The sequence below is a fragment of the Ochotona curzoniae genome, unplaced genomic scaffold (assembly GCF_017591425.1).
Source record: "Ochotona curzoniae isolate NIBS_2020 unplaced genomic scaffold, NIBS_Ocur_1.0 scaffold_4701, whole genome shotgun sequence".
Lineage (NCBI taxonomy): Eukaryota > Metazoa > Chordata > Mammalia > Lagomorpha > Ochotonidae > Ochotona > Ochotona curzoniae.
Window position 1 is genome coordinate 48911558 of NW_024467122.1, and position 14421 is coordinate 48925978.

The 14421-nt window shown below is 47.9% G+C and overlaps 1 protein-coding gene across 2 annotated transcripts; it reads left to right on the forward strand.

The window, feature by feature from the left end:
• The first annotated feature begins 5190 nt into the window (after window positions 1–5190).
• KNSTRN (kinetochore localized astrin (SPAG5) binding protein) lies at window positions 5191–14421 on the forward strand. Of its 2 annotated transcripts, none has more exons than XM_040969480.1 (9): window positions 5191–5399; window positions 5540–5631; window positions 8049–8178; window positions 9029–9076; window positions 10248–10353; window positions 10526–10619; window positions 11929–11984; window positions 12620–12694; window positions 13710–14421. In XM_040969480.1, the coding sequence occupies exons 1-9, from the start codon at window positions 5191–5193 to the stop codon at window positions 13839–13841; spliced, it is 942 nt and encodes a 313-aa protein (XP_040825414.1). In that variant the 3' UTR covers window positions 13842–14421. The 2 variants fall into 2 exon arrangements, with proteins under 2 accessions (XP_040825414.1, XP_040825415.1); XM_040969481.1 differs by lacking the exon at window positions 13710–14421 and adding an exon at window positions 13455–13678.

Here is a 14421-nt window from a genome sequence, read left to right on the forward strand (position 1 = left end):
AGACTGAAGACTGGCTTTCCCTCCCACCCCCTGCCATGAGTCTGACCTGCATGAACACTGTGACTCTGGGCAACAGCAGCAAGTTGCCTGAACATCTGCTTAACATTGTTTGCATGTGGCAAGGTGACCAAGGTTTGGAAGGAAGACAGAGCATTTGCCCTGGGAGAGCTCACCCAAGCTGGGGACACCTGCCACACTCAGACATCACAGAGGGTGTCCTGTGCCTGGCGTTGTCTTGCTTCTGGAGCTCCCATTCCCATGGCAAGATGAGCAGGAAGGCTTCCTGGAGGAGGAATGATTTGAGCTGGGCTTCAGATAGACCATGTATCAGACCAGGAGGGAATCTTAGCAATTGTATAGTCCAGCTTTCCATTCCGGTACCTTGAGGAGCCTTTCTTCAAGGAGTCCTGAGCGGAAATGCAAGATGCAAAACAGGTGCAAAGCAGTTACTCTGGTGGGAGCCAGGCTGAGGGGCACAGACACAGCTTGGCTTCCCCCTCTCCTGCAGCCTCTCGGGGGTCCTGGGGAAGCCTTAGGGCTCCTGGCAACTCTGCAGAATGTGCCATGAAGACCACTGATCCATGTCACAGATAAGTGTCAGCAGAGGACCAGCCTGCCAATGGGCAGAGCTGTAGAGGGTACTTTGTTTTAGTCCTCCTTGTTCTCCTTTACTATTGAGACCTACCTCCCACCCCAAGTTGCCCATGAGAAGTGGAGCAGAAATCCCAGCAAGACCAACGAGCTGTGGAAGAAGCTGAAGACGGTGCCAACCTCCCTCATTACCCCCAGGGACACTGACTCCAGGACTCCTACCCTAGCCCACCCACGCCCATGGATAGTAAAAGCCCTTGTGTTTAAGTCCCTTATAGACGATGGCGTAATATTTGCATATAACCTGCACATATATCCTTCTGTACACTCCGTCCACTCTAGATTATGTGTAATCCCTGATGTGATGTAAATGTTATGTAAGTTATTGTTATATTGTTTTGTCTAGGGAGTCATGGCAAGAAAAGCTGTCCATATGTGTTCAATACAAACACAAATATTTTTTTTTCCACTCTTTTTCCTTTGTGCAGAACTCAGAGATACAGATCTTGTGGTTCCTGTGCCGGGGAAGAAAATTAAGACAGAAAGGGGACACACTGACTAGGCCTGTTCCCCTCAGGGTCAGCTGGGACCTCTCTCCCTTCATGTCCAGGCAGCAAGCGGCTTCCCTGGCCTAGGTCTGCTCCCCAACGTGCTGACCGTGTCCCTCACAGCTGGACTCCCTGAGTCTGAGAGCAAGTCTAGCAGCTGGGTTACTCAGCAACATCCAGTGGCATGGGAGACCAGCAGGCCCCTTCTAGGTCTTGCCAAGGGAGACATCAGTATCTGGATCTGGAGCTCTAAACACTTCTCCTGAACCCAACTGAAGTGGTTGGAACTTGCTGAGGGGGCAGAGGAGATGAGCAATTTGGGCACGTGGTGGTCTGGGCCACTTGGGGATTTCTGCAAGCTGTGGCCACACAACCCTGCAGGAAGGCAGATGAGCCAAAAGTAGCCAGTGTGTGGACTGGGCTTGCTTTATGTGGCTGTTGTTGAGCTTCCTTTGGCTTTTGAAAAGACTTAGTTCTTGATTTTAAAGATTCACAGAGAGATTAAGAGAGAGATTTTCCATCCACTGGTTCACTCCCTAGACAGCCACAGCCAGGGCTGTTTATGCCACAGAGCCTTGAATCACACTTAAAGTGCATGTGTGTGCTGGATGTTTGTAATATAGAACTTGATACAGTTGGTTACCGTGGGGTCCCCTGGGAGAATCACAGTTGGATAGAGATTAATTTGACTGGCATAATTTTAGCTTTTACTGACACCTGGCATATGTCATATGCAGAGAATATCTTGAGTCGGAGCCAACTTAAAAAGTTTCTACCAGTTCAAGTCCTGGTTGCTCCATTTTCAATCCAACTCCTTACTAAGGCACCTGGGAAAGCATGACTCAGGTGTTCAGACTTCTTCAGCTGATACGAGAGACCCTGAAAGTGTTCCAGGCTCCTGACTTCAGCTTGGCCCAGCCCCATGTCCAGCTGATAACTGTCTCTTGTAATTACCTTTTATATAAGTACATAGCCATTTCATAGATTCATAAACCAAACATCCTTAACACCTTCCAGTTCAGTCCATTCTTGTTCTAATACATTGGCAGGGCGGGGAAGCAGGGAGCGTATCAAGCATATCAAGCATATTAAGGGTACAACCTCATCCCCTCCTCTCTGTATATCTGACTTGTCAATAATAAATAAATAAATCTTTATAAAAATGATAAGTAGGGCCTGGCGCAATGCCCTAGTGGCTAAAGTCCTCGCTCTGAATGCGCTGGAATCCCATATGGGCGCCGGTTCTAATTCCAGAAACCCCACTTCCCATCCAGCTCCCTGCCTGTGGCCTGGGAAAGCAGTTGAAGATGGCCCAAAGCCTTGGGACCCTGCACCCGTGTGGGAGATCTGGAGGAAGTTCTTGGCTCCTGGCTTCAGATCGGCGCAGCACCAGCCATTATGGTCACTTGGGGAGTGAATGGATGGACAGAAGATCTTCCTCTCTCTCCTCCTCTCTGTTTATCTGACTGCAATAAAAATAAATAATAAATCTTTTAAAAAATAATAAATAAGTAAATATTTTAAAAAGTTATTTGGGTGTAGGGTCTGTGACCAAATGAATCTGAAGGCTACTCCAGAGCCCTCCCTTCTTCTTTCTTGCTCCCTGCTAAAGCACTTTCCCTCCTTGCAGCCAGCTCCTTCCCATCAGCAAATGTATCTTTCTAAGTATCTGCATCTTCCAGAAAACCCTTCCTTGATCCTGCCACCTCACCGGCCCTCAGCTGCTGCCCCCTGTTGCTCTACCGCATTTCCACACTGACTTTAATGTCTGCTCCTGCCATCGGCACTCCTGCCTTCTCCAGTTTCAATGTGTCAGCATGTCTTCCATTCCAAACTCTGCCAGGAACTTCTCTTGCTACACTGATCCATGGTTTCTGTATTGCTAAGTCAAACGGGAGCTTTCTGAGCTCTCAGTTGTCTTTCAGCTGTTTCCAGTAGTTCACCCCTCCCTCCTTCTTGACTTCTGGGAGACCAGTTTCCTTTTCATTTTCTCACCTCTCTGGCACCTCTTTATCAAGTTCTCTGGCAGGCAGCTTTTTTCTATCACTTCAGATTCTAACTTCAGGTGTCCCTGTTCTTGGTCCTAGGCCTCTTGTACACTGTTCTCATGATGATTGTTTTTAAAGTTTTATTTTATTTTTATTGGAAAGTGAGGTATACAGAGAGGAGGAGAGACAGAGAGGAAGATCTTCTGTCCATCGATTTCACTCCCCAAGTGGCTACAATGGCTGGAGCTGAGCCAATCTGAAGCCAGGAGCCCAGAACCTCTTCTGGGTCTACCACGCTGGTGTGGAGTCCCAAGGCTTTGGGCTGTCCTCGACTGCTTTCCCAGGCCACAAGCAAGGAGCTGGATGGGAAGTGGGATTGCTGGGATTAGAACTGGTGTCCATATGGGATACCAGCGCATACAAGGCGAGGACTTTAGCTGCTAGGCTACCACACCATGCCCTCTATTGATGATTTTGTTACTGATCAAAGTTAACTTGCTCACATCTGGACAGCCAATTTAGCAGAGACCAGAGTCACAGACAAAGATTCGTTAGAAGTAGTCAGTCCAGTTGTTGGCTGCCCTGTCCTGGGGACAGTGTGGATTTTCTGATGCTAGTCAGATCTGCTCTTTCCAATATGCAACTCAGCAGGACTTGGAAGAGAACAGGGAAGACAAGGGGTCAGTTGGTTGACTATTGGGCAGATTACCACAGGCCTTTCTCACAGCGACCCTGGAGCTGTTAGGAGGGAGTTCCTTTGGTATGAAGCCTGATTGTTGGCAGTAGGCAGCTGTCTTCCTTGTCTAAGGTATAAGCACTGCCATTCTGGCTATTTCCTCACAGTTGTTACAATTGGCTCCTGACCTCTTTTAGACAAAGCATTCTCTATCCATTTGTACAATCTGATTCGTCACAGGATTAGCCATTCATTTTTATGAAAGTTAACGGAAGGGTGGGCCCAGTGCAATAGTGTAGCGGTTAAAGTCCTCGCCTTAAATGCACTGGGATCCCATATGGGCACCTGTTCTAATCCTGGTGGCCCCGCTTCCCATCCAGCTCCCTGTTTGTGGCCTGGGATGGCAGTCGAGGACAGCTTTGGGCTTCCATGGGAGGCCCAGAAGAAGCTCCTGGCTCCTGGCTTCGGATTGGCTCAGCTCCAGCTGTTGCAGCCGCTTGGGGAATGAACCATTGGATGGAAGATCTTCCTCTCTGTCTCTCCTCCTCTCTGTATATCCGCCTTTCCAATAAAATAAATAAATAAATCTTTATCCCTCATCCCTGCCTCTTCCTTGACAAGAGCTCCCCATTTCCAAAAGCTACCCTCAGGATGTCCACTGTCCTTTGTCCCCACTGTCCCCACTCCTATGCCTCTTCACTTACAGCGTCATGACAAGAGCACCTGAAGCCAGCTATGGAATGCGGAATTCCCAGGCAGGATCTTAAAATGCTGCTGTGGCAAGCAGCTGCCCCCCTCATCAGTCTAAGCCAGGCTTTACTCTCCCACAGCATCTCACAATTTTCCTTCAGTTACCACAATTGGGGAAGGCATATTTATTTGTGGGATTTTTAAAAAAAAATTTACCTTACAATTCCTAGAGCATAAACTCCAGGAGGGCAGAGCCAAGGTCAGGCTTGGTGTGGGTTCTCCCTCACCTCCATCCATCCACTTAGAGTGGTGTCAAGCACATAGTGTACCGTGTTTTTTTTTGTACAATAACATGAACAAATGTATTAAATGATTGACCTCTCTTCCGAATTTCTACTTAAAATCCGGACGAGTGCTTCTTAAGTCAAACGGCCCACTGGTTTGCTATCTTCTTCAGCTTCACCTGCTGCTCTCCAACCTGTAGTATACAGTTTTCATTCAAACAACCTGTGCTCCTGGCAGTGTCCCCAGCCACAGCAGACTAAATAAAGAAGATTGTGACATTAGCTCTAACCGTGGCCGCGTTTGCGTCCCTAGCCTGGCATGTGACGCCGAAGCCTCATTAGCTCCATTCAGGTACGCTAAGTACAACTCCCACCGCCCGGCTCCCGGCCTCGGCTTGGCCCTTCCGTACAGCATGGCAGCCCCCAGAGCGGCGGCCTCCAATAGGGCCTTCCGTACAACAGGGTCGCCTCCGGAACGCGAGCCGCGCCTCTTCCTGCCCAGCAACCGGAAGTTGCCCTTTGAAACCGAAGCGGCGGGCCCAGCCGGCGGTGCGGCGGTTGCTGCTGAGCATCTTTTGAACCAGAGCAGCAAGGCCTGCGGGCGGCAGCGGCGGGCACCTGGGTTCGGCTCTCCCGGGACGAGGTGCCGGGCTGGATGTGCGGGTGGCGCGGGGACGGCTGCGAATTCCCGACCCCGGGCTCTGTCCCCGTTGGATCCGCCGTGACCCGGCGCTGGGTAACGTTCGCCTCGCCCCTTTGCAGGGCGCAGCCGGGCGGTCTCCTCACGATGACCAGCGTAGTGAAGACAGTGTACAGCCTGCAGCCACCTGCGTTGAGCGGCGGCCTGGCCTCAGGTGGGTGTCGCCGCCGCCGGCCGAACCCGAGTGTTGGAGACCGAAGGAGTGCTAGTGGCTTTGCCCGGCTGGCTTTGTGTTACCCCGCGCGTGGCTGGAGTTTCTCCCGGGCCGGTCAGCAGCCTGTGAGTGGGGAGGTCGGTGGCACGGGAAGAAGGAGCGCCAGACAGGAGGAAAGTGTCTTGCGTCTGTCTGTGGCTGCTTTCCAGAGAATTCTCTACAGCTGGCTGGTAGAGGGGGTGGAGAAGGTGTGCAGTTAATACCCAAAGTAGGCAGGCTGTTCCCCCTGAAAGCTTCCAGATTTGCACTCTTTGCCTTGTGTTGCCTAAGAATGCCTGAGGAACGGCAATCTTGGCATCTGCAGGGACCTGGCACAGCCCCAGCCCCTGGAGCCAACTCCCACAGCCACTCTGTTCACCTGCCTTGCCCCTGGCTCCTCACCAGCACCCACCTCTCCCTGCCTGCTTGCAAACTTTGGTCTCTGTGTCCTCTCCCTGTACCAGCTCTAACTGCAGTTATTGAACAGTTTCAGGCAGTCCCCAAGTGTTGTGTCTTGACTTGGAGAGAGCATAAGTTGGTTGTTTTGTAAGTCTTTTGAAGAGTTGGGATATGTACATTTAAAAAACAAAGCGTTAGGGGTAGGACCCGTGGGTCAGCCAGTAGAACAGCCGTATGTGGCATCCACATCCCATGTGGGTGCTGATTGAAGTCCTGGCTGCTTCGCTTGCTATACAGCTCCCTGCTGATGCACCTTGGGAAGCAGCAGAGGATGGCCCAAGTCCTCAGACGCCTGTACTCAGGTGGGAGAGTTGGATGAAGCCCCTGGTTCCCAGCCTCAGACCAGCCCAGTTCTTTCCTTTGTGGCCATTTGGGCAGTAATACAGCACATGGATGACATCTGTCTCCCTCTGTCTCTCTGACTTTCCTCCTGATATTTATGATAGAAGATGAATATATTCCCCAGGATTTCCTTTTACTTCATACAGATACCGCAAAAAGAATACTTAGTAATTGCTTTGTGGATAAGAGTAATAAAAACAGAAAGATCAAATACCCAGTAAGTGTAGCTATAAAAAAAAAATTTTTGGCCCAGGACCCAGCGCATTAGCTTAATCGGAGCTTCTTCTGAGTGTTGCAGATGGGTGCAGGGTCCCAAGGCCTTGGGCTGTCCTCTGCTGCCTTGCCTGGCCACAAGCAGGGAGTGGGATGGGAAGTGAAGCAGCCTGGATACAGACATTCATATGGGATCCTGGCGTGTGGAAGGCAAGGATTAGCCACTATGCTATTATGCCAGGACCCAGTTAGGATATTTTGTGATCTCACTTTCCAATTCCAGTACTTTGTAGGTATTTTTTTCCTTTTTAAGATTTATTTATTTGAAAGGCAGGGTTTGAGAGCAGGAGATAGCTTCATCTACTGGCCCACTCCCCAAATGGCCAAAACGGTCAGGCCTCGGTCAGGCCTCAGCCAGGGGCCTAGAACTCCATCCAGGGCTCCCTCATGGTGTTTGTGGCTTAACCCGCTACACCACAGTGCAGCCCTTGTACCTGCTTTTTTCAACTTGATTTATTAGGGTTCTTAAGTTGTGCTGAAAGGGGTCATTTTATAGTGTTAAAAAAGCAGTTTGTATAATCAGAAAAATTCTAGGTGTGTGTACTGGGGGGCAGGACAGGGAGAATGCCTAGCTCCAGAATCAGCTGCTTGGATTTTCTGCTGCTGTGACTGGTGGTCACACAGCATAAAGGCAAGAAGGAAGTGCGGTGCTTCGCACTGCCGTATCTCTGATCATCTCGCTGTGGGCCAGCAAGCTTGCCAAATAGAGAACATCCAGACTTAATAAAAGATAAATAAACCACAGGGACTGATGGTGGCGGTGAGTAGCATGGAAGAGGGCAGGAGAAGTGGAGGTTAGAGATGAAGGTCTGAAACATTGCAGGAGTAGGGCACACGGACATCTCAGAGGGATTGGGAAGACTTTGTGGTGAAGAGGCATGGGCAACCATGGACAGCAGAACTGAGAGCAGCTTTAACATTGCCTTAGGGAGGCATGCAAAGAGTTCCAGGAGCTTAACAATATGGAATGTACAGCTCTGTTGGTGTTGGATGACCAGTGAGCAGTGTTTGCCTGCCAGCTTCCTTAGTCATGTCCATGAAGCTCTTGGCTTATGTCAGACTCTGTACCCAGGCTTCTGTTCTCATGCAGCATATCAAACACACTGAGCCATGTTGTTCAGGAACTTTCATCTTTCTCATCATTTGGTGTAGAGGTCTTATTGTTTTGAATTAACCTTAGCAAGCTGGGAGTGGCTAGTGTGGAAAAAAGGTATGTGGCAACCTGTGATGGAGCTGTGTTTGTTTCAGGGCTGCACCTGTCTGCTCACAATGCCTCAGGTTTCACCTCCTTGTTTTTCTTGCAGACACACAAGCTCGAACCACTTCAAAGAGTCTCTTACCTGTTAAATGCAAAGATGTTGAGGTTGCCAGATATCACTCGGGAGGTTCAGAGAATGACATCACCAAGACCACCAAACTGAGACGAGAGAATGGGTGAGAGTCACATGTCAGCATCCGCTTAGAACTTCCCACCAGAAGTTACTCAGTTCTGAGAATTTAGAAAACAGGGTTTCAGGCACCCAGGGCTCCTAAATGTTTGGCACCAGCTACTGAGCTGGCTGTCAGAGCACTGCAATGAAGGAAACCAACACCTCCGCTAGTTTTTATTTTTTTCTCAAAGTCAGATATACAGAGGAGGAAAGACAGAAAGGAAGATATTCCGTCTGCTGATTCACTCCCCAAGCAGCCACAATGGCTGGAGCTGAGCCTATCCAAACCAGGGAGCCAGGAGCTTCCTCTGGGTCTTCCATGCGTGTGCAGAATCTCAAGGCTTTGGCCGTCCTCCGTTGCTTTCCCAGGCCACAAACCAGGGAGCTGGATGGGAAACTGGGAAGCGGGACCACTGGGATTAGAACCGGCACTCATATGAGATATCAGCGCATGCAAGGCAAGGACTTTAGCTACTAGGGTACCATGCTGGGCCCCTCCCCTTGCTTTTAGCATGCACGTGGCAGTACTGTGGCCACACAGGAGCCCTGAGTTGTGGTCATAGCGAGTGGGATTCAGTGGTTCACCAATATTGTTGGTTGGGGCCAACTCCCCCAGTTTGCTTCCTGCCCAGCTTTTGGGGTTCAGGTGAGCGAGGCTGATATGATGTCATTGGGCTGCTGGGGAGGAGAGCCCTCTCCCCAACAGTGAGCCTGGCCCTCAGCTTCTGAGCCTATGCTGTTTGCCTGTGTGTCATACCCAGTTCAACCCTGGACTATTGGCCGTGCCTTACATACCACAGGGCACAGAGGGTCCCACAGTTCTCTAGTTAGTTTTTCTGTATTTGCTTGTCTAGGCAGGTGAAAGCTGCAGACACTGCCTTCAGGAGGAATCTCAGGAAGAGGTGAGCATCTGAGAAAATGAACTTGGCCGCCATTTTGAGGTAGTGGATCTAAATGCTGCTTAGGGATTATTCAGGGGATTTATTCATACCTTATGCTCCGAAGCCTGAGTGGAATTTTCAGGGGTAAGGCCTGCCAGTTGTAACCTTTTTAGGGTATAAAATCACTGTGCTACCAGGGCTTCTTGCTGAGACCATTGTTGATCAGAGATTAGGAAACCTTGAAGATAGGAGGGGCTGAGAATGGCTACTTTGTGTGAGTACTGAGGGGTGGGTTGGAAATGATATTGGAATTCTGTGAGAAGACTTATGTCTCCCTGTTTCAAGCTTGTTTGGAAATGTCACAGTCTTGAATTTAGAAATAATAAATAGAAAGTTCATAAAGATATATTCTAATTCCAAATGTAATGATTTTCTTTGGATTGAGTTCTATAAGTATTTGTCACTGACTTGTGTTCCTGGACTATGAAATGTGAAATACATGGGCTAAGGGATAGTTTATCTTTGTTTTTTGTTTTTTTTTTATAAGATTTATTTTTATTATTTTTTTATTGGAAAGGCGGATATACAGAGAGGAGAGACAGAGAGGAAGATTTTCCGTCTGATGATTCACTCCCCAAGTGAGCGCAATGGCCAATGCTATGCCCGTCCAAAGCCAGGAGCCTCTTCCGGGTCTCCCATGCGGGTGCAGGTTCCCAAAGCTCTGGGCCGTCCTCAACTGCTTTCCCGGGCCACAGGCAGGGAGCTGGATGGGAAGCGGGGCTGCTGGGATTAGAACCGGCGCCCATATGGGATCCCGGGCGTGCAAGGCAAGGACCTTAACCACTTGCGCCACCGCGCCGGGCCCGGAATAGTTTATCTTGATAGGTAAATAATTGATAAATGTGGTGAGGGAAGGGGAGACTGAGAATTTTAAAAGGAAGATTTGAATATTGATGATGATAGTGGCTACTTATTGGATATTTATCATAGGCCAGTAGCTGGGCTATGAATTGTTTACTTATTATCTCTTATTATAATAATAATACAAAGTGTGACTATTGACAAAGAACCTCGGGGAGATTGGACAACAACTCACCCTAGATCATCTACCACATATAAGGAATCTTGTTTGTGTCACTTGGTAGTCCACACATAGTCGCTCTATCTCTTCACGTAAATGCAACCATTACAGTTACAAACCATGGGGTAAGCAGAAATCAGAGGAAGAGCTCAAGGATAAGAACCAGCTCTTAGAGGCCGCCAACAAGCAGTTACACCAGAAGTTAACAGAAACTCAGGTAAGAAGCCCAGCTGATCACTGGGTGATGCGCATGCGCTCCTGAGGGCTGACCCTCGGGCTGAGCAGCAGCAGCCAGGCTTGTGCTGACTCACCGAGAGCAAGGGGTGGGGAAAGAGAGGCCCTCTGCAGAGCATGCGCAGCTCCTGACTCAGTGTGCACCACCACCACAGGGAGAACTGAAGGACCTGACCCAGAAGGTAGAACTTCTGGAGAAGTTTCAGGACAACTGCTTGGCAATTTTGGAGAGCAAGGGCCTTAATCCAGGTAAGAGGTAATTAAGGCAAGGGCCTTAATCCAGGTAAAGGTAGCTAGCTGCCTTTCTTGAGCTGACGTTAGCAGAACAATATTGACATGGGACTCTTACCTCTGGAGAGCAGAGCTTAGCAAAGAAGAGAGCAGAAAAAGGAGTTCCCCAAGAGTGGCTCTGGCTCAGCCCTGGCTCCTGCCTTCAGCTTCCTGTTAATGCAGAGCTTGGGAGGCAGCAGGGAGGGTCAAGTAGCTGGGTTCTCCTGCCCACGCGGGAGACATGGAGTGAGTAGACCAGTGGATGGGGAGCTTAGTCAGTCTTACACTCTCTCTGCTTCTCAAATATGTGTTTTATTAATTATAAGAAAAAATGCTGACTGTGGGTAGTATTTTGGTTGGAAGTTATATATATATAAATATATACATACATATATATATAACTATATATTTTTTATATATATAAACATTTTATATTCAATTTACCACTAACACAAAAACAATACATTTTGTTTTATTAATTTTTAAAATCATTTTTTATGATATATTTCCTTAGGCTCAGGGATTTCCCCTTTCTCTCCCTCACTGTCCCTGCCACTCTTTCCCCTATATTGTAAGAATAGTTTAGTCGCTCAACAAAAGTCACAAGTCCATCATTCTTTTATTTAAGTACATCCTGACATTGTAGCTATAAAGAGTGGTGTAGAGTCTGGTATTCTAGTGTCAAGATATATGTAATAGTTTCATTGGGAGTCAAAAAACAATACTTTTTAAGGCCTTAAACATTTTTAAAAGTTTTGTAGGGGGTCCTTGGTTATCCCAGCAGTTAAAATACCTCTGTCCCATATTAGAATGCCTGGTTCACTTAACTGGTTGGTAGGAGTCACCCAGAGGAGACCTGGATTGCATTCCCAGCTGCCGCCCAGCGCAGCTCCAACCATTGTGGACATTTCTAGAGCAAACCAGTAGATGGGAGCTCTGTATGTCTGACTATCTCTCTCTCGCCTCAAATAACCAATATTTTTCAAGGTGATTTGTGTGCTATGAACAAACTAAAAAAACGTACAGCCTGTATCTTTTCTTTGGACAAGTTTTTCACAGAGGCAGGAAAGTAGAATGAATTCTCAGCATACTCAGAGCTCAGGAGACACAGGAGGGAGTGCAGCTCCAGGGGGTGACGGTGGGTTTCCCTGCCTCAGGAAAGGCTGGGGCTAGACACTTCATTTCTCTCAGGAAGAAAGCCCCTCTGGCCATTGAGGGGCTTTTGCTGTCTTTGGTTAAGGTACACTTTGCCAAGTGAGGCTGACTTTGCTGTATCTGTTGGTTTTAGGCAATGAGACCCTGGCATCACGGCAGGCCTCCACTCCGGATCCCACAGACTCTATGGTGAGGGTTAGGGTGTGAATGGGCAAGGCCAAGGGGTCCCTGGGCTCTGTGAGTTGCAAAGTCTCCATCATGTGCTCACAAAACCCAAAGAAGTGGTCGTTGATTATCCACATGAGTAGAAGAGAATGACCGATGAGTCTAGATTGAAAATACACTACTATGAAACAACAGACGGACCTGGTTGGAGAGCTCTGTGGTTCATCCATTCTAGACTCTGCCACACATTTCTTCTCTTACTCCTTTGCTGAAAACTATGATGCCAAGGTGGAATCTGTTAAAGTTCAGTTCTCAGCTTTTTCTAAGAAGAAAAGGAAAATGATCTCTTAGGGTGATCAAGTATCATCTTAGAGATCAGAGATAGAATACTAAACATGGAAGCCTTGTTCAGCAGAGGACCAGCAACCTCTTTTGTGACTGCTACATTTTATTCATGAAGTCTGCAGCACAGAGTTTATGTGTTGTGGGGTCACGTGGCCACTCTGTGAACCCACTTTCTTCCTGTGGGGAGCTCACCAGAGAGCTTGACAGTACAGTAGAGACTGTATGGCTGAGTGGATGGAAGGACCTATAACCTGTCATCCGCCCCGTCTCTGATTTACACTGAGATTGCTTACTGCCTTGTGTTTTCCTCTTAGTTGCTGTTAGAAACTTTGCAAGATGAGCTGAAGCTTTTTAATGAAACAGCCAAAAAGCAGATGGAGGAATTACAGGTGAGAGGCAGACATCTCCCAGAAGCACAGTTACTATTTCCAACCCCATTGGTGGGTTCAGGCTGAAGTGTTTTTTTCCTCTTTTTCTCTGTTTATTTTTAATGAACTATTTCAAATGAGTTTTGGAATCAGAAAAATTTGAAAAGGTAATTCAGAAAATTCAGGTCCCATTAACAGTATATTCTTGCATTGTCCTGGGGCATTTGTCCAAACTAAGAAACCAGTATTAGTGTATTATTATTAAGTGCCAATGCTTCACTTGGATTTCAATAGTTTTTCCACTTATTTTCTGTTCCTGAAGAATCTGAAATGTTCCCATCTCCAAGGCATGAGATAAAACAGTAGATTGTTCCAAGTTGGGAGTTAAGATTCTTTTTTTTTAAAAAAAAAGATTTATTTATTTTTATTGGGAAGGCATCCGATAGACAGAGAGAAGAGACAGAGAGGAAGATCTTCCGTCCGATGGTTCACACCCAAGCGGCCCCAACGTCTGGAGCTTAGCCAATCAAGAGCCCAGAACCTCTTCCCTGTCTCCCACGCTGGTGCAGGATCCCAAAGCTCTGGGCTGTCCTCGACTGCTTTCCCAGGACACAAGCAGGGAGCTGGATGGGAAGCAGGGCTTCTGGGATTAGAACGGTGCCCATATAGGATCCCAGGCGCGTGCAAGGCGAGGACCTTAACGTCTGCACTATTGTGCTGGGCCGGGAGTTAAGATTCTGATATCCTCCCCAGGAGGAGACTTGGGTTTGAATTCCGTCAGGTTGCTTGGATGGATTATGGAATATTGCATTGAGCAGACAGGATTTCATTGCTGCGGTTAGGTAGGCAGTCTGTAGATAAATAGCGCCTACAACCAGCACAGATACACAGAACCTGAGGAGATGTGGTGTCTCTTGGGATGCCTGTGGACTTCTTTGGTGGGACAGAAGCATGATGCTCCTGTGTGGATATTTTCTTTCCCGAGTCAAGAGATTTCTGTGTGGTTTTTTCCTCTTTGGAATGCCTTTCTATGCAGGCCTTAAAGGTAAAGTTGAAGATCAAAGAAGAAGAACGGGCTCGATTTATGGAACAGCAAACCTTATATAATGGTCAAGTAACTGATTTTACAACAACTCTTGAGGAAATGGAGAAGCTACTAGAAATGTAATAAAAAGTGAGTGATCGGGTGTTTCTTCTTGGGGATAAACTGAGGGAAAGCCACCTTGGACATCTTGCTGGACATGATCTTCTAGGACTTGCCATCCCCAGACAGCAAGCGGTTTCTGCAGCAGAGCTAAAGGCAGTGATGCTGAACTAATAGCCCCTCCTCAAAGCAAGTCTTCCCAACTTTCATGCTGGACAACTGTCTAAGCCTCATGAGGCCTACAGAGGGGGACCTGGAACCTTGGACTCACATCCTAAACTACAAAGCAACACACCATTACAATCCAGAGACAAAACCAACCACAGCAGAAGAGCTAAAAAAAAAAGTCACCAGTAGATTTGCAGGAAGGAGAGGTGAATTGTGGTGAAGCACAGGAGTGTTAAGGAAGTCACCCTTCAGGAGCCATGCTGTCGCCTTCTACCTCGGAACTCATTCTGTCCTGTGCATTTGGGCTTCTGTACCTCCTTGTAAACTTAGGAACTTGAAGTTCCTTGAAACTTTTTGGCTTGATAAATGGGGTGAAAGGAAACAGATAGTAATAACACCTACCTGAAACAATACACCTTGGAGCTTTTAATCTAAA